The sequence below is a fragment of the Solanum stenotomum genome, chromosome 8 (assembly GCF_019186545.1).
Source record: "Solanum stenotomum isolate F172 chromosome 8, ASM1918654v1, whole genome shotgun sequence".
NCBI lineage: Eukaryota > Viridiplantae > Streptophyta > Magnoliopsida > Solanales > Solanaceae > Solanum > Solanum stenotomum.
Window position 1 is genome coordinate 55,407,524 of NC_064289.1, and position 21,659 is coordinate 55,429,182.

Below are 21,659 nucleotides of genomic sequence, written 5' to 3' on the forward strand. Positions count from 1 at the left end.
GTGACAACCGATCTCATGTTTATGTCGAAACGTGGCAACCGATCCATACAACAAACCACAATTACAATCACGATGTATATTCTAACAATCATACAACAAGAGGTGATTCATGACATATAATTATTCAATTATCCTCATTTTCGATTAGGGTGATCAATAATGCAACATTCACATACATACATGCATTATAATGAGCAATTACAACATATATCACACCAACATGAAATCACAACCATCACCTACCTCGAATCCAAGCTTGAATCCCCTAAGACACTTGAATCTTCCTTTCTGGATTCTTCCCGCTTGTTCGGGGTCTAAAAACATACAATTAACGCAAGGATCAACAATCAAAGGTCTAATTATCCGAATTATAACAAACCCAATAACCCTAAATCAACCCAAGATCCCAATACCTAATTTAGGGCTTTTTCCACCATAGATTCTAGATCAACCCCCCCCCCCCCCCACATCGATAATTACCCATTAGATTACGTTCTAAGGATCGAAAAATGGATTTGGGGAGTTAAAATCTTACCTTTAACCTTAAGAATGGTGGAAAACTGTCAAGAATAGCTTGGGGTTCGTTCCTTAACTCTAAAACTCGAAAAGTGCAGAATAAAGACGTTTTGGGATTTATTTGCGACCTTAAGTTGCGTCGGACCCGCCACAACGATCCTCACCCTGCTACAACGTCCCCGCCCCAGCGGCTTGCAGGGAACCAGTGAGCAAAATTCAAGAGTTCCAGACCCACATTTCATAGCACGCCATCAGCCCGTGACACTCAGAAAATATCGTTCACGCTAAGATCGATTTCGGGAGTTCTACTCACCCGAATTCAATTTCGTATAGTCGTACAGATTTCTTAACGTCTTAGCTATCTACTCATGTAATCAAAATCATAATTAAATCACTTGATTGTTACCAGATTTCCCTACACCTTAATGACTTCGATTTCGTTCAAATCTGGACTAGGTTGAAAATTTTCAAGTTACTACGAAAAAGTTTTCTGACCCCAATTCTTTCTCCATTGGCTTTTCCCTAACGACGGAATCAGGTCATTACATCTTCCTTTCTTTCTTAAACTTCGTGTCAAGTCAAACTAGCTCACATAAAATGAGACGGAGGATGTATATATATACATTATTGATTTGTATCACAAAGCCATCACATTCGTCATAATTTAGTGATAAACTTGTCCCACACAAATATGTCAGCAATTTAATATTTGTCTTCTAGCCAATTAGGACGCAGCTAAACAGTTCATCGACCCTCATTTTAAAAAAAAAAACACATTGTATACGTAAAAATAAATAAACTATCTATTAAATTTTCATGTTTCTTTAATTTATTCAATCAATAAAATTTTATTGATTGAATAGTTGTGTTTCGATATAATTATCAGATATCAATGTTAAAAATCTATTTTGTCATCGTTTATCTCTATTTTTTAAAATATTTTTTTGTTTCTTTCTTTTTGATCATGGATTAAACGTGAAATAGAGTAAACGTGTAAATAGCATATGGTAAGTCCCAAAAAAGAAAAATAACATGCTAAGAAAAGAAAAATATCATGTTAACACGTGGCATTGCCTAGTTTTTTCCCCTAACTTCTAATTACTGTTATGATTGAAAAAAGTATATAACTCTCATCATTTTAATGTATTTACTCCCTCTGTATTAATTTATGTGACACTTTTTAAATTTTGAGATTTAAATAATTTTATTTTTCATCGTGATCTTTTCATATCTTTTAATTATTTTGAATTGTCAATTATTGTGATTTATAATACTTTTTACATAGTTTATAAATATATAAATTTTTATTTCAAAAAATTTGAAGATTTCATGCATAAATTTCGGATCAAACTTAGATTGTTTGACTCTCGAGAAACGAAAGTGTTACATAAATGAGGACAAAAAAAGTATTTTTCTTAATTTTACACCAATTTTCATGATCTTATATTAAATTTACGTTAAATTGATCAAAATATTATTTGATTTCGTAATTTTTATAAATAGAAAATTGAAATTTTAAAATATTATCAACGAACTAAAGCGGAAAGTAAGAGAAACAAATTGATTACGGTGTTTGGCATGGGCCCATCTCACACTGAAACATGTCTCTCCTGCCGTATTAACAGCGTCCTAAAAACACATACAACGTTGCCACTAGTGTGTGTATTTTCCTCTGTCTTTCTCAAATTAGGAAAGCAAAAAAAAAAAAGATCTTTATTTTCTACAGCTACAAGGGCTTCTTCTTCTCTCCCTCTTGTTTAAAAATCTGTATTAAAAGGTAAAAATTTCAACTTTTTTGATATATTTTTCATAAAGACATCATAATTGTATTGTTTTCTTGATTTTGGGTGTTCTTTGTTTTGTTGTTTTTTTGAGATAATATGATTCAAGATTGGCCCTTTGATGTGATATTATGCAACCCTTCTGTTGAATTGCGGATTAACAGAAGGGTTGATTTGATTGACGATATTAGTAGTTTAGTTGGTTGGGTATCTGAACGGGGTTCAATTTCAATTTCCATTTCCCCTTTCCCTACCCTTAATTTTGAAAAAAAAAATGATTTTTTTGTTTATTGATATATATTTTGTTTAAATTAATACTCAATTGCAGGATTTCTGTGATTTTTATTCATGGTGGAATTTTGGTGAAGAAACTTTACAGCTTATTTTCAGAAAAAGAAGAGACCTTTACAGCTATTATGGATAATTTATTTGAGTGTCTGACTGATTTTTTTATATTGATTTATTTGTATGTACTAGCTGTGGCTTTTAGTTTTTGAGTAATTTAAATGTCTAAGATAACAAACACTAACTTTGATGTTCTATAAACAACATGTTCTTCTTGAAGTAGGAACTATCACTTGTTTTTAGTTTGTTCTTTTTCTTAATGCTTGAATATGCGATATTTAGGCCCGGAGTTTCTTTCAGAAACAACATATCTAACTCCACGAGGTAGGGTAAGGTTTGGGTACACTCCAGTGGGATTTCAATGTGTTTGTTGTTGTTGAACTATCATTTGTTTCCTTGGAAGTAGGAATTCCCGAGTAAGTGTCACTATTTCTCGAGCCTTCTTTGGGATTTGTGCATTTATAGGAAGGGTAACTTGGAATCTCCGGATTATACTTTACATTTTGCAAGAGGTTGCTTCCATATTTTGACTTCGTAACCTTCGATCACACGGGAGAAACTTTATAGTTGTGCCAAAGTTTCCATTCAAAAGTTTGTTCATTTATATTTCACATAAAGTTAGATCAACCGTATAGTTCCTCCATTGCACCTTTCTTTATAGGTTCCTTGCAATAGATGTTCTCTGTTAATTGTTGTTTAAATTGATTTGTTTGAATACTAACATGTATAACAAATTCGGGGTAAATACACATATATGATCAATCAATAACTAACACCAATTTTACTCAAGATGCAGTTCTTTACCTTTCAAATCTTTAATTTCTATAGTTGGAAGCATAATACTGTCTAGCTACTGAAATCGTCTCCTCGTATTTCATCTTTTCCAGGGAGGCAGTGGAAGTTCATCTAGTTGTTTGATTACGCACTTTTTCAGCGTTTTGTAGTGGTAATTGAGAAGAGATAATCCTAGGAATGCTGAAAAATGTGTTTGAGTGTCTCGAATTCTAAAAGTGATCATCTTGAGGCTTTGGGCTTAGTAGAGTTGCCATTTTTCATCCTTGAGAATATTGAGCCCAGGTGCAACAACCATAGCATCATTGCTTGCGCCAAGATGCAAAGTGCATGGAGTAGCTGTACATTGCGTGTTGTGTTAATAAACGATAATTTGTGCGCGGATGGTTGAGTGGCAGTAGTTTATAAGGTTTTGCATCTAAGTTTGTACTAGAAAGAGATATATAGATTTTTTTTAATGGCCAATAAAGGAAGCATACTGATGGAGCGCTATGAAGTGGGCAGATTATTAGGTCAAGGTACATTTGCTAAGGTTTACTATGCGAGGAATATCAAAACCGGACAGAGTGTTGCCATCAAAGTCATAGACAAGGAAAAAGTTCTCAGGGTCGGGCTCATGAATCAGATCAAACGGGAGATATCTGTTATGAAGCTAGTCAGACATCCAAATATTGTGCATCTTTACGAGGTCATGGCGACAAAAACCAAGATATACTTTATCATGGAATATTGTAAAGGAGGTGAGCTCTTTAACAAGGTACTTAAGGGAAGGCTAAAAGAGGACGCCGCACGGAAATATTTTCAGCAGTTGATAAATGCTGTAGATTTCTGCCATAGTAGGGGTGTCTATCACCGGGATTTGAAACCTGAAAACTTGCTGTTAGATGACGATGAAAACTTAAAAATTTCAGATTTTGGTTTAAGTGCTCTAGTTGAGTCAAAGCACCAAGACGGACTTCTCCACACGACTTGTGGGACTCCAGCTTATGTTGCTCCGGAGGTGATTAACAGAAGAGGCTATGATGGGACTAAGGCTGATATTTGGTCGTGTGGGGTTGTCCTATACGTTTTGTTGGCGGGTTATCTTCCATTTCAAGACTCAAATTTGATGGAGATGTATAGGAAGATTGGGAAAGCTGAATACAAATGTCCGAGTTGGTTTCCACCAGAAGCCCGACGTCTACTTTCAAGAATGTTGGATCCTAATCCAAGTTCAAGAATTTCCCTTGCAAAAATTAGAGCAAGTTCGTGGTTCCGGAGGGGAATTTCAACTTTCTCTAAATCTACAGTAGTAGACGAAGTAAGCACGGATTTAGCTTCAGCAAATACAGAGGACAAGCAAGAAGTGGCTTCGATTCCAAAGTTGAATGCATTTGATATCATTTCCCTTTATGCTAAGTTTGATTTATCCAGATTGTTCGAGGAACCTTGTTTAAAGAAAGAAACTAAATTCACATCTCGGAAAACTGCATCAGTGATCATATCGAAGCTCGAAAATATTGCTAAGCATCTCAAGCTGAAAGTTTGCAAAAGGGATGCAGGATTACTGAGGTTCGAAGGAACAAAAGAAGGAAAAAAGGGAACTTTGAGCATTGACGTGGAGATCTTTGAGGTCGTTGAAGCTTTTCATTTGGTGGAAATGAAAAAATCAAATGGGGATACATTGGAATACCAACAGATATTGAACAAAGGCCTAAGACCGGGTCTTCAAGATATCGTTTGGACTTGGCAAGAAGAGCAGCAGCTGCCTCAGCAGTCGGAAGACCAGCTTCACGAGCAGCCACCAAATAATCAACTTCAGCAGGAACAACATTTAGATAACCAGCAACAACCTCCGGAGCAGCAGCAACTGCTACTCCAAAACCATCTGATACAGCAAGAGCAGTTACCTTGATTACCATACACTTCCTTGTTCACATTTTGTCCTAAATGCAGGGGCTGAGCTAGGTGCACGTGAGGGGTTCCATTGAATCCCCTTCATCGGAAACGTCATACTGTGCAAATAGGGTAGGCATAATACATACATAAACACCTTTAACTTAGCCTCAACTTTCAACTAAATACTCCCAACTTTGAGAAACCTCAACTCTACTCTATTGTGTCTCATGGATGCCTGACACCGATAAATTTTGGAGTTGTCTGGATGATCATTTTGTAAGTTGGAGTGTTCAGCTGACACAATGGAGATTAGTTGAGGTGTCTGTCTATATGTGCATTTCTCAAAGTTGGATTGCTCAGTTGTCAGTTGAGATCAAGTTAGGATGTCTTATCTATGTAACTGTCGAATCCTCTTGACATATGGAGGGGAAAGTCGGTTTGTTCACCGCGTAGCCTAGATGTTCATTTTGCAGTTGAGGTTTTCCTAATCATGGTGTTGTTTTGTACAATATCTCTCTCAAAGTACAAGTGATTTTTGTTCTCATAGATACCATACTCTTGCTTGTGATTTTCTCTTTAATCTGCTGGTGTTTCATGAAGAGAAATTCTTCGTAAGGAGCGTTGTCGTGTTTAATGGAATAATGGAAACTATGCAGCGTAAATCTGATTTAGTCGAGCTAATAGATTTTGGATACTAGATGCCTATGAGGGCAGTCTGGTGTATAAAGTATCCTGCATTCATGTAGAGTTTAAGGAAGGGCCACAATTCAAGGTGTGATAGTAGACAACATATCCTAATATAAATATTTATAATTTTGATCAAAGCTAATATGGTTTGATTATCAAGAAATGAAACGTGACAAATATTTTGGTACGAAGGGAGGTGCTAAATGCTCATCCATGACCAAAATATTGTACTAACTAGTGTATCAATTTTCAGGGTACCATTTTGAAATCTGTTATAAACAACTCTGCATTTTTACACATAGTTGGATAAATTTACTTTTTTTTCGGTCAGTATACATAAATTATATATGATCATACACATTATATATGAATTATACATATATTATATATCCGCCGACGATTTTAATTTAATGCATAGATGGACGGGCTATTAAAATTAATTTTCTTTACAGTAAATTTACCATATTATAAGCCATACAAGGCACGCATTTTTGCAAAAATAAACATGAAAATAGTGAGGTATTTTAATGAAGTTCCACCCACTTTTTGGGGGCTATAACCTAGTAAATATTTAATAAAGAGAAATTATATCTTAAGATATAAATAGAGATAAATTTATTTATTTTTTAATTATCATATTCTTAAAAAAAACATGTAAAAGAAGCGCACAATAAATAATACTCTCTTTGTCGCTAATTACTTGTGGACAAGTGCTATATTAGATCTCAAATTTCAATGTAAAGAAACAATTTAATTTTAAAATGCTTATTTTTCATTTTATTAAATGATTTATAACTACACAAATATTTATGACTTATTTTAATTGAGATTTAATAAATTAAAGATATATACTAACTATGATTAAGATAATTAATTACATTCATATATTTATTTTTTAAATATTTTTTTAATCCCCCAATTTTAATTGTACATGATATCTTTCCTCAATATATAAAAACTTTTCTTACTTGCCTTCAATTAGTTTAAAAAATCGTACTTAGTTCCCCGATTTTAATATAATACAAATAATTAAAGATACATATTATAAGCCTTCAAAGTTTCCGGATTATGCTGCTTTAAAATATAATAAGTAAAAAGAATACACCCGCTAATACATGTTTCTTTATAATTAAACACACAAGTGAAATAAGAATAAGTCAAAAATTGGAGGTTGAAGAGACAAAGATAACAAAGATCTCTCTTCTGTAGGCTGATAATTAAAAGTCAAATTTTTATATTTTGATAGTAAATTTGAATATAGAAGTTTTACTAAAATAAACTAAAAATTATTTATTTGAAAATTATATAAAAAATATATTATAAATTATAATAATTAATAATTTAAAATATATATTAAAAAATTTAATTAAAAAAAAGTTTAATTGACTTTTAATTTTTAATCTGCCACATAAATTAAGACGATGAGAGTATTAAAAGGAACACGGCAAAATCATTTGGCCAACAAGGGGTAGACTTTTATTATTCCAAGAGACAACACGACCTATTCTTCTTTATTTTAATTAATATTAATAATCATATGATATTTTAACTTTACTCATTCAATTAATTTAAATTAACGTTTGATAGAGGCATAGAGCTAAAACTTATTTAAAAGGGTAACATCTTTTAATCATAAATATTATTTTCATCAAATTAAAATATCTCATTGATAATAATTTACGATATGATATTCATTCAATTATCATTCACACTTTCTACTTTTTAAAGGAAAATGTAAAATATAAATAAATTTAAGTTATATATGCTGCAAATAAGAGATTTTTCATACCAATTAACACATGCTAGAGATTCGTTATCATTTTAATTATTAGGTTACCAATTAATTTTTACACACACAATAATAGAGTAGTTTTATTTCTCACAACAAAATTTTCAACCCACATACGAAAAAAAATATTAACAGTATATATGGGTAAGTGATGAATAACTTCCCCTTCTACGCACCTCTTTTTTTTTATCGTTTAATATACTCTCTTTTATTATATACAAAGCACACTCACTTGTGATCAAAGACAATTATGAATCTATTGACTCTAAATTATGGATCCACCTCTGTCGAAATCAGTACTTCCATTGGCTGTTGGCCGAGAATTACTGGCTTCATGTTATTCTTCAGTATTTCTTTATACATATCAATATCACCGACTTTTCGACGAACCTCAACAACAACAAACCCATCTATCACTTTGTAAATTTCCATGTTCATAATCAATTTACCTTTCTTCAACTCTATTCCCCATTCTTTTTTCTTCTTTAACCTCATATTCTCCTTCTTTGCCATTTCTTCTACCTTCTCCATTACTATCTCCAATGACCCTTCAACAACTAATCGTTCGAAATCCTCTAAAGGGTTAAAACCGTCATTTAACAATCCTGAGAGGTCTAATCCCATAGAGAATGAAATTATATCAAAAGCATTCAAATAAGAATTCTTGTTCTTGTCATCTCCCTCCTTGACCTCTTCTATTTCCGCGCTAGGCTCATCTTGACCTATCGAATCTGAATTCTGAATTCGTCTATGAGGCTTACCGTCCTCCTCACAGAATTTAACGCGTTTCAAGCCTTTCTTAAACCAAGGATCATTCATGATTTCTTCAATGGTTATTCTTGTCATTGGATTTGTATCAAGAAGTCTACGTAAAAATCGTTTTAACTCGGATGACATCCATTTTGGACACTTGTATTCTCCATTGATAATCTTATGGTACATCCCCATAAGATTTGAATCATGAAATGGCAAATATCCAGCATTTAACACAAACAAGATGATTCCACATGTCCAAATGTCCGCCTGTTAGAAAATAAAATAATAAGAAAGAATTGGAGATGTCAAAATAAACTTCCTAAAAGAAATATTACTCATATATACACAAATCCTTTCCCAATACAATAGAATCCTAAATTGACTTTTGTCACTTCTCATAAAAAGGATGAATTCATTATCGATGTGAAAACAAACTTTCTTAAAGAAATATAGTTCCTATATAAACAAATCTCTTCACGATATATAGAATCCTCAAAATTGGCTTTGTCACTTCTCATAAAAAAGATGAATTCATTATCGATGTGAAAACAAACTTCCTTAAAGAAATATAATTCCTATATAAACAAATCTCTTCACGATATAATAGAATCCTGAAATTGACTTTGCCAATTCTCATAAAAAGGACTTCATTCGCAATGTGAAAATAAACTTCCTAAAAGAAATATTACTGAGTATATAGACAAATCCCTTCACAATACAATAGAATTCAAAATTGACTTTGTCACTTCTCATAAAAAGGACAAATTCAATCACAATGTGAAAGCAAACTTCCTTAAAGAACAAATCCTTCACGATACAATAGAATCCTGAAATTGACTTGGTCACTCCTCACAAAATGGATGAATTTATCAAATCAAAAGATGAATATTCACATATCACATTTATAAGATCTTCGAGATTTGATTTTGCAACCTTCTACAAACTTAATCTAAATTTTATGCCATTTTTATGAAAAATTTCATTTCTACATCTAAGTGCTCTAAACATATATATGCAATTTGTAAGTCGTCATAACAGATCATTTCTTCTACGTAAATTATATAATTTAACATACCTTAGCTCCATCATATCCTTTTTTTGTTAAAACATCTGGTGCCACGTAAGATGGGGTCCCACAAAGCGTGTGTAACAACCCATCTTGTTGTACTTGTTCCGTTAACGCACTTAGCCCAAAATCAGAAACTTTCAAATCACCATTTTCATCAATAAGTAAATTTTCTGGCTTCAAATCACGATGGTACACACCTCGAGAATGACAATAACGAACAGCAGAAATGAGTTGCTGGAAAATTTTCCGACTTTGATCTTCGGAAAATTTTCCAGATTTAGCAATTTTGGCGAACAATTCGCCTCCTTTAACAAATTCCATGACGAAGTAGATCTTCGTCTTGGTAGCCAACACTTCGTCAAGTTTGACGATATGTGGGTGTCGTAGAAGTCTCATAATTGAGATCTCACGTTTGATATTCGCCATTAAAATCGCGTTACTAACTCTTGTTTTGTTAATAATTTTAATCGCCACGCTACGGCCATCTTTGATGTCCCTAGCGTGGTACACTTTGGCAAATGCGCCACATCCTAGGAGTTTTCCTAGCTCGTATTTGTTGAATATTGTGGTTTCAGAAGAAGAGAATAAGGCCATAGTCGGCGTGTATGCGCCGACTAAAGCCAAAAAATCTACGTTTGATCTCGAAAATTAGTAAATGGAGTTCGAACTAGGGATAATTTATGATAAAGAAGCAAATTGCTAGAGCAATTTTTGGAGTTCGTTGAAGTTCTCTGAAAAGGGGATTATAATCACACAAAATAAGAAGAAAAAAAAATGAATCCCCACAACTTTTGCGTTTCTGGCCACTATATATATACAGCTCGTTTTTTTTGTTTTTTTAATTTAACAATAAAAAAAGTTAGTAATACATTAAATGTAGAAAGTGAATGTCTATCCTCACACGTCATTATAACATCATTTTTTTTTTACTTTCTTTCATTTTAATTTATGTGATATTTTTGTTTTTGAATAAGTTAAGGTGCATAAAAGTTAATTTGGATACTATTAATTATAAAAAAATATTATAACTTATAATAATGTTTTTTTATGTAATATTTTAGTATGTAAAATTTATTTTAAAAATATATAGATTATAAATTAACTCTCGAAATTTGAAAGATGACACAGTGAGATATTAAAAACATTAAATATTTTTTTTTCAATGTTTGTAAGTCAACAAATGGCGACACTCATTGTTTGTGCCTACCACTAGGTCCATCTATTTTTTTTTCTTTATTAATTTTGTGGATCCAACTAATAAAGGAGATTTTCACATGATTAATTACATTGTTAATTAATAATTTTTGTCCAAAGCTACTTTTGTTTAAGAGAATTAGGAAAGATTAATAAAGAGGTTTTGGTGGATTAGAACATCATAGGGTGAAATGACAACTAGTATTATTTTAAAATAATAAAAATTCCAATTTAATTTCGTAACAATTGATTATTGACGTTATTATTTTTTTGGTAATTATGGTAGGGCCAATTACTATGTTACTACTCCTTCTGTCTTTAATTACTTTTCTAATTTTTTTTTACTTGTCCATTTTAAAAAATCAAAAAAAGATTAAATATTTTATCTATTACACTCTTAATTAATTAATTTTGATAAAAGTAGAAATTCATAAAAATCTTAAATTTTTAATTCATCCACTTCATAATTAATAGGGGTAAAACAGTAAACTCATCATATTTTTAATAAGTGTGTCAATTCAAAAGTAGACAAATAATTAGAGATAGGACAATAACATATATATCAAATTTTAATACAATCATTTCTAAATCCCTCTAGTAAAGGAAAACTCATATTATGTCAGTATTTTTTTTTATTTGATTTTAATTTATTTGAATACCTATAAGGTAATTACATAAATATCTATGAATAAACTAATAATAATGTGTATATATCTTGTCTAATAAATGGTGTGTATTTATCCTTTTTATTAGCTGGTCTAGAGGGGTAAAAAAAAAAGTGGGTGATATAATTTTTAAATTTACATGATATTTTTTAAATTATTATTTTTTAATTCAATACTTGTAAATATGTAAACTAATAATAATGTGTATATATCTTGTCTAATAAATGGTGTATATTTATCCTTTTTATTAGCTGGTCTAGAGGGGTAAAAAAAAAAGTGGGTGATATAATTTTTAAATTTACATGATATTTTTTAAATTATTATTTTTTAATTCAATACTTGTAAATATGTAACGAAAGCTAAATATAACATTATTTATTAGACAAAGGCAAATAGGCGGTGGCGTAAAGAGATTCTTGGTCGGCGTACAAGTACTTATTTTTGAAAATTCTAATTTTCAAAATATTTTTGCAAATTAGTAGAATTTTTTTTTCCAGAAATTAAAATTATATTAGCAGAGTTCAGAAAAAGGCAATATTCTAAAAATATAAGGTAAGTATTTTAATCTAATATAATCATTAGTAATTATTTATACAAAAGGTGCGCATCAATCTGTTCGTTTCGGTTTTATTCATTATCAATTCAATTTATCAGTTTTCAATTTTTAAATATGTTAAATCAATAACCAAATTAAAAAGATATTTTTATCGATTTTTGGTCTTTAATTGTTTGATTTTCAATTTAATTAATAAGAAAATACTCATCAAATAGTTATATACAAGTGCAACACAAATATAATAATTACAATAATAATGTGAATTAAAGACTAAAGGGTCAAGATAGTAACTAATAGAATAAGATATTGATATTAATATTTATATAGATATAAAGTAGGAAATTACTATTGTTTTAATGAATGAGTTTATCGAGTATTAAAAAACCAATAATCCAATAATTTTGTTTTATCAAATCACTAAAAACTCATTAACCTTATAATCTAATTTTCACGACATTAGATGTTGTTGCCATAAATCAGTTTAATCAGATGGTTACAAGATATTATGTGTTACTCTCTCCGTCTAACAATAGTTATCCACTATTAACTTGACATACCATTTAGACAACGATTATTAGATGAAAAAAATACTAATAAATAAAATTAATTCAACTGTTGAAATAATAATTATGGGTGTAGCTTGATAATTAATGTAGCTGTCAAACTGGGGTGTGGCCTAGTCATGATCGATCAGGTTCTATGAACCTACTCACTATTAAAAATAAATAGCGATGGGAAACTCAGATATTTGGTGATTCTGCTTCCTTCCCATCTTTCCGGTATACGCGTTATAATAAAAATAATTTTTAGAAACAATAAATATATTTATTAATAAAAAGTAATAATTTTTTTTTTTTGTTAGTGTTAGTTAATTGTCATTTGATCTGACATCATTATAAATTTTATGAATATTTAAAAAGAATGTTAATTACTGCTAAAAATATATATTTAAGCAGCAACTAAGCTATTGTCATTAAAAATACATATTTAGCAACGATTAAACTATTATCGTTAAAGATCATTTTTAATGTCGTACTGACGGAACATAATCAGGAAGGGTCAAGGTGAATCAAGATTATACTACTATTTATTTGATTAAAATTACTTTTATATGAGTATATACTAGTGGAGGTTGAATTCTTTTGAATTCTTCGTATTTATATTTCTTCATATTTTAAACTCGTTAATAAAATTCCAACTCTATTATTATATAGAGTACATAAGACAACGATACTAGAATATTCGCATAAGGTATTTTCGCCACATCTTTGTGGACACATCAACTTGTTGCAATTTTGATTTCGTCTAATAATTTTGAAGAATATGATAAGGAATTTTTTTGGTTCAACCTTTTGCTTATATTCTACCTTCTTTATATTATATTAATTGTTTATTTTCTCATTTATGTATCTTTTAAAAAAATTATAAATAAGAAGAATAAGTTTTCCTAAAGTCAAATGAGAAATTTTAATTAATTCTCTTTTAAGCTCGTAAATAAGCAAGTTATTTAAAACAATTATTTATAATAAGATGAACGTTGTTATTATTATATTGTTCGAATCCTTTTACCTCCACCATTAAACATGAGGTCCACCATTGAAACACAACAACATAAATGAGTTTGACGATGATATTATATTTTATTTTTAAAAAAAAATAGTCATAGAACTTCAGATAATAATTGATTAAAATATTGGCATAAGGTATTTTCTCCACTACTTGCAAGTTGCAACTTTGATTTTGTTCAATAATTTTAACAAATACTTAGGAGTTGTTTGGTTCAACATCTTGTTTGGAATTCTAATTATGCTTTTATAGCTCAAACTTTCCTTAGTTTATATTACTTAGCCAAACAAGATTGAGTCTCTCTCAATTATAAAACTAATTCAAGATAACAACTTATTCCCTTAATTAATATAAACTATTCTAACCCTTCCTTCATATGAAAGATTGATGAATATTTGAAGCAAAATATAATGAGTAGCATAGAGCTATGTAAAGGGATACATTATTTTTTCGTATATATATAAATTGTTATTATATACATATTTTTTTAAAAAAAAATTATTTAAATTTCTAACTTTGTTACTAAATATGATAGTCTATCATTGAAAAAAACAAAAGCATAAATAAGTGTGATTCTAAATACTATATTTACAAAATGGACATAAAATCATCCGAAATCATGTAAGAAAACAATAATCAACAAAATAAGATAACTAATTGCCAAATGAAGTTGAAGATGAATTTCACTAACAAATTATAGAAATTAATTTAAGATCCAATATGTTAAAATTTTACTTTCCTTCTACTTTATGATTTATATTAATGATGATAGAATATTATTTTTTTTCAACTTTAATTATAAAATATTTAATTTCCTGTTAGTTTAACATTTATAAGAAAAAAATTATATATTTTTATTTTATTTTATTTTCTTTAGTTCTCTATAAACGGTGACATATTTTTTTTATTTTCAATATATAAGAAAAATATTAATGTATCAATCTAACAAGATTGCAGTAAGTACTCTGCATTCCCTTCTTAATTGGAAGTTTCGAATACAAATATTTCTTTTCTTTGTTCTTAATTAGAAATTTCGATTTCGAATAGTTCAATACAAAATTAATGATTGGTGACAATATTTTTTTTATACTTATACATTTAATAAACTATCATTGTAGCTCTAAAATGTAGCTGCCAAACTAGGGTGTGTCCTAGTCATCTTTTGTGCACGTAGTTACAAAGAAATAGCGATGTCACATTGAGATTTTTCTTGAAAAAGAAAAGTGGGCCATACCTTGGCAAAATTCAAGAGGCACTCGATATTTAATAGCCTGATTAATTAAGTAGATAACACTTAATTGAAAAAAAATTATTTCATAACTTGAATCTGAAATCTATATTTAAAGATTATGTTAGAATTTCTATTAAAAATCAACAGATTCAACACATAGAGAAATATCAACTTATCTATATGATATAATTTTTTGATAAATAAAATTAATTCTTGGCAATAATATTAGTTGTGGAGCCAACAAGAAATTTATTTTAATTTAAATATATATAATAATTTTTCGACGAAACATGACGATATCCTAACGCCGCCCGTGACATAGATAACACGGTTGACGAAAAAATAAAATATGGCCATAAGGTATTTTCGCCACATATGTGGGCACAACAATTACAAGTTGCAATTTAAATATCCAATGCAACATGAAAAAAATGACAAAAATAACTTTGATATTATTATAGAAAAAAAGAATAAAAGAAGATAAAAAGGGGAAAACAGAGTATGAAAAAGACTAATGAAAAGTGGGAATTATCAAAGTATTCCCTACCATTATAATTTTATGGTTATCACAAACTCACTTTTTTTTTCCTTGTAATTGGTATCACAAATTAAACTCATAATAGACAATCATATATAAATCACTACTTTTTAACAACCAAAAAGAGAAAAAAATCTTTAGTCACCATGACTTATGATCAATTTTCACATACATTGATAATTGTCATCTTTCACTAATAACAAATACGAAATAATTATGTTCACAAGACTATGACAAAAAGAAAAAATCACCTAATAATTTCTTTTTACCTCTGCTAAAATTTGAACCTAAGATTATATTCTAACTTCAATTCTTTCTGTTTTAGTTTATATACAAATATTTCATATTTATTAGTTTGTCTCAAAAAAAAAAATTTAAAAACTTATTTATATATTTAAAATAATATAACTTATTTTCTCATTTTACACTTAATATATATGTGTTTGATGAAGTTTCACATGAAAAACAAGTTATTTTCTGATGTTTAATAAACAAATAAAAAATATTTTTTATTGTTTGATAGTAGAAGTGGAAAATAATTTCGTTACTTTCAAATCAGAAGCTATTTCCATCACCCCTAAATTACCTTACCCCTACTTCACCCTGAATTAGGATAAAAATATTTATATCAAACAAATAAATATATGAAATATGATGATTTGAAAATAGAAAGTAATGGTAGATAAATATTGTGAAAATTTTATAAATGACATATATAAGACTATTATTTTCAAGTTATGACAGTATAATAAAACTTTCAAATTGTAACAATAAAAAATTTCAGGTTATAACATTTTATTAAAAAAAAAGATTTTAAAATAATAGTAAAAAAAACATTTTTTTGAAAATCATAAAAAGAAAAAAACGGATATGTCATTAATTTGAATACATTAAGGATAATTAATAATGCCATAAATTTAGGGGATGCAAAACAAAATAGGAATATTTGTTTTCCTTGTTTTACTCAATAGTTAAAATTAATTATATAAAAAAAAAAGAATATTTCTTTTCCTTGTTAGCTCAAAGCAGTTAAAATTCGTTCAAACATATTTCTTTTCTTTTGTTGGAAGGTTTCTCTCTCTTCTCAATATTTTCTATGAAAACTGTCACTCTCATATAATTCATATTCGTTTTTATTTAATAATTTTTATTTTTTTGTAATGGACGGCTTCTTATTAGTATTAATAAAGCATGGTGATAGATGAGATCTTTCAAGTTAGTGTTCTTTGTGATTTTTTATTTGTATTGTAATACAAACCAAACCTTAAAAAAAATATGAACAGTGATTTTGGAAAAAAAATTATTCAGATTTTGTTTGTGTATAATTGTTTTAATATTGGCGTTTCTGGTGTGAATATTCACTTTTGCAATTACATAAAATTTGTTTGAAATTGGTATAGATTTTGGTTTGAACATTCAATTTTCTGTATGTTTCTGGTTAAAAAATTACATAAAATTTATTTGAATTTGGTACATTGGTTATACCATGTTGGTACGATTTTAGAATTATATTTGAATGAATTTCGTATACTATTTTTCTAATAAATGACAATTAATAGTTAGAAGTGGTATTATTTTGATATTATAGTGGCATGATTCTGCTGTGAAAAAGTGACAACTTATGGCATGAAATATGTATAATTTTGGCATGAAATAGGTATGAAAAGTGTGCAAAATAATTGTATGAAATTTGTATACCGATTTTAGATTTTTTGTTGTTTATAATAATTTGAATTTTTGGCCTTTTTTTTAAAAATGTATAATGTTATATTTTGGTATGAACATTGAATTTGTTCATTATTTGTCTGACCCATTTTTTATTTTTTGGTATATTTCTGGTTAAAAAAATAGATAATTTTTTCTTTGGAATTTGTATACTAACACTACCAGACATGTATGACAATAGATAATATTTTTTGGTACGATTTCTGGTTTGATTGAATTTTTTTTTTTGGCATTATATTGTAATGAATTTTGAGAATAATAATGTACTGAATTTCGTATACTGTTTATTAAAGAAATGACAATTAATATTTCTAAGTTGGAATTATGTTGCTATTCTAGTGGCATGATCCTGGTATGAATAATTGATAACTTTTGGCATGAAATAGGTAAGAAATGTGTGAATAAGAATTGTATGAAATTTGTATACTGATATAACATATGTGTTTTTACTTTTGTATTCTGTAATAACATATGAAATTGATAACATATGTATTTTTACTTTTGTATGCATAAAAATGGTATGAAATTTGTATACTGATATAACATATGTACACAAGTTATTTGTACTTTTGTATGATGTAATAATGACACAATAATTTATGATGAAATAGGAAAATATGCAATTCAAAAAGTGTCGGAGCATAAATTATTGTCGTCTGGTTCATAAAGAACTGTAGGGAGACCACAACTTGAATGTTGTAAATGGCTTGCTGATGTGAAATTCAAGAGGTCTAAGATTATGTGTAGTACATGTCGTTGGGAGGAACACAACAAGAAGACATGTTCAAATTACCCTCTGAAAAAAGACATAATTTATTTTTATTTTTATTTGGTTGCTTTATTGTGGCAAACTCGTGTTTTGATTTATTTTGTCTTTTAAGTTAATGAATTATAATTTCAGAATATTTATGATGTGTGCTAGTTAATCATTTGTGTATTCAGTGTTTTTCAATTGTAGACTCAAAAAATAGGTAATGTTGGTATGTGATTGATATCGACTGGAAAGATTAAGTCAAATCTTAGTATGAAATTGGTGAACATTTGGTATCCAGCTGACGTCCCAGTGGTAAAATTGAAAAAAACAACATATAATTCAGATTTCAACTAAAATAGCCAACGTAAAACTAGTTAATATTGTATCCAATTTTTATAAATTTAGTATTGAATTTATATCCCATTGGAAAATTGAAAAATCAACATGTAGTTGAGATTTCAACCAAATTAGACAACCTAAACAAGTTAATGTTGTATTTAATTGGTATTCATTTGGTATCCAATAGATATCCCACTTGAAAAATGAATAAAACAAAATGTAACTGATATTTCAACCAAATCAGACAATCTAAAACAAGTTAATGTTGTATCCAATTTATATACACTTGATGTCCAACTTGAAATTTTAGAACAAAGACAAAAAATAAAAATGTATGAAATTGGTATCCAACGAGTATAAATCTGGAAAAAATAAATCTGACTGTAAAACAATGCATATTATATATTGTTGTAAAAAATTGTAGCAAAAGAAATATACATCACCCAAAAATCAAAACATGTAATTAAAAGTCTAAATTGCAATAATTAATACAAGTTCTATATTTTCCTCTCTTCAATGTATATTCCGTATTTAAGTGTGATTTTTTTTAATCATATTTAGGCTAAAACTTAGGAACTCTTTATTAAAGATTTATGATCTCATATTATCTATATATATCAACAAATTTCAGAATTAAATATACTTATTTCACCCACAAAATAGTATTTTAGATATAGAAAAACACACCAAAAACAAGTTCAAAATTTCAGTAAAACAATTTTTTTCTCAAAAACTTAAGTTTCAGATTAATTAAAATAAAAAATGAAATCAAATTTTCAAAATATAGAATTCTTAATTCTAAAAAAATCATATTAAAAAAATAAAAAACAATATTCAAAATTTACAATAAAAAAAACATCAAGAAAAGCAAAAAAGATAGATTAAAGAGAGAAAATTACATGTTACAAATATACGGTGATAAATTAATTTTATTTTTAAAAATGAAAGGCCCCAATAGTCATTAATAAATAAAAAGTATTTGAATAGTAAACAATATTTATCTTGGGAATAATAAAATAATCAAAATAAGAATCAACTAATTAGGAGAATATCAAGGGAAAGATTTATCCTGTCAATTAGAAATTACTATATTTATGGAAAAGATATTTTTAGAGTAACGTGAGGGTGGGATGTGGGTTAACATGTGATAAGTTAAAAAAATCCCTTAAAAAGTGTAATAGATAATTACAAATTAATTCTCTCTCATTAATATTATTTCTCTCACCTATTAATTATATAACATTATATAATATATATTAGTTAATAATATATAATTAATTAATAAATAAATTAAAACTAATATGTTAATACTTGTAATTAAAATGTTATAAGTAGTAATATAAAAAAAGTAGATCTAAAAGTTATAATATTAACCCTTAAATAGATGTGGTGTGATTTTTCCATAAATATTTGTATAGCTTCTAACACAATTCATCGCTAATATTTTAATTAGTAATAAATTATCACAAAATTCTTGCATTGTGTGTTTGTATATAATGTATCCATCGCACAACCATTCACTATATTAAATTACCTAACATTACAACAAAAGAGACGTTTAATGATAGTATAACACAAATATTTTGCAGCAATTTATAATGAATTAATGTCATTATATTCAAAATTGTTAAAGCTTTTAACTTTATTTATATAAAGTAATAGTTATAAATATTTATATTATATTATTATTTCTAAAAATTATTTAATAACAACTATATTATTATGAGAGAATCATTTATTCATTATTGTGTGGTCATAATAAGTTAAAACTTGATTTGAATAATTGTGAACTGATCATCTATAAGTTAAAAAAAAAAAACACGTTATTTATTAACAAGCATGTTTGTAATGCAAAAATAACTCATATATGTTAGGAAAAAATTATATTAAAATATTAAGTTAGTGCGTAAATGCACTTCTAAACCAACTGTGGAAATTTTAAAATGAATACAAGATAATAGTTTGAAGGCAGAAAAAGGGAACATTATGAATTAAAAACAAAAAGATGGCCAGATTCAGATTTTAAAATAATATGGACATAGTAATAGCCGCTAGGTAGGAAATATAAATATTTTAAAAAGTTAGAAAATTTAGATATTTTAAAACATTAATGTTTATTGTCTTAAATAGTAACATTGGTCACTGAAGATGTGTATATATTTAGGGATGGCATGGTTCGAAAACAAGTTATAATGGGATTATTTATATTCAAATTAGTTATTTTAATACATTTTTTATTGACTATTTGATTTGTTATATTAAAAAGAGTTAACTACATAAATATACCACAAAACACAAAATAATTACAATTTCATAGTTCAATCCAAATTAATTCAGCAAATATTCATTCTCTCAAAATAAATTACAACTCCAACTCTCTTTAAATTTAGGCCCAATTTCGTCCAACCCTTTTCAATTTAGGCTCCAACCCTCTATATATCCGTGTACAGTATTATTGACTAATGAGTAGAGTGTGAATAAGAAATCTTAATGATACCACAAAAATATAGATACTCTTATAGTATCACTGACTAATGAGTAATTTCTTAACAATAAATCTTAATGATACCACAATAATATATATATATATATATACACTTCTACAATATATTTGACTAATGAGTAGAGTGTGAACAAGAAATCTTAATGATACCATAATTTGGACCAGAAAACTTTTGGGTAGTGACTTGGAAAATTCTAGCCTAGTCCAGATTTCGACGAATCTGAGTCACGTATGATCTAGGGAAATCTGGTAATGAATGGGGATCTAATTGTGAATTTGATCACATGAGTGGATAACTAAGACGTTAATAAACCCGTACGACTTTACGAAATTGAATTCGGACGAATAGAACTCCCGAAACTGATCTTAGCGTGAAATGGTAGTTTTTGAACGTCATAGGTTGAAGGTGTGTTGTGAAATGGGAGTTCGACACTCAAATTCCAAGGTTTTGTCTCTGTGTAAGCCATTGTGGCGGGATTATTCCCGCCACGGCGGGGCCGCTGTGGTAGGATGGGGTCAGTCATAGCAGCCCAGTCGTGAATTAAGTCGGGATTAAACCCCAAAAACGTTATTATTTTGCAACATTCGTTCTTGAGAGCTAAGAAACGTCCCAGGGCAAGTTCTTTACAGTTTTCCACCTCTTCTAGCGCAAAAGGTAAGGGTTTTACTCCCCTAATCCATTTTTCGATCCGTAGAACTTAGATTCATGGGTGATTACCATTGGGGGAGGGTTTTGACATGAAACTAATGGTATAAAAAGCCCTAAGTTAGGTATTGGGATCTTGGGTTTGGCCTAGGGTTAATAATTTCGATTGTAATCCGGGTAATTAGACCTAATTTATTGATCCTTGCATATATTAATTGTTTGTAGACTTAGAACAAGCAGAAAAATCCGAAAAGGGAATATTCAAGTGCCTTAGGGGATTCAAGCTTGGTTTCGAGGTAGGTGATAATTTGATTTCATGTTTGTGTGAT

The 21,659-nt window shown here is 28.7% G+C and overlaps 2 protein-coding genes across 2 annotated transcripts; one reads left to right on the plus strand and one right to left on the minus strand.

The window, feature by feature from the left end:
* The first annotated feature begins 2,162 nt into the window (after nucleotides 1-2,162).
* On the plus strand, nucleotides 2,163-5,572 carry LOC125874133 (CBL-interacting protein kinase 2-like). Its single transcript, XM_049554971.1, has 2 exons — nucleotides 2,163-2,293; nucleotides 3,530-5,572. Exon 2 carries the CDS (start codon nucleotides 3,892-3,894, stop codon nucleotides 5,326-5,328), a length of 1,437 nt encoding a protein of 478 aa, XP_049410928.1. The 5' UTR covers nucleotides 2,163-2,293; nucleotides 3,530-3,891; the 3' UTR covers nucleotides 5,329-5,572.
* A 2,423-nt stretch (nucleotides 5,573-7,995) lies between these two features.
* Nucleotides 7,996-10,397, minus strand: LOC125874134 (CBL-interacting serine/threonine-protein kinase 11-like). Its single transcript, XM_049554972.1, has 2 exons — nucleotides 9,620-10,397; nucleotides 7,996-8,811 (listed from the first exon to the last, which is right to left on the minus strand). Exons 1-2 carry the CDS (start codon nucleotides 10,205-10,207, stop codon nucleotides 8,059-8,061), a joined length of 1,341 nt encoding a protein of 446 aa, XP_049410929.1. The 5' UTR covers nucleotides 10,208-10,397; the 3' UTR covers nucleotides 7,996-8,058.
* Nucleotides 10,398-21,659: the final 11,262 nt, after the last annotated feature.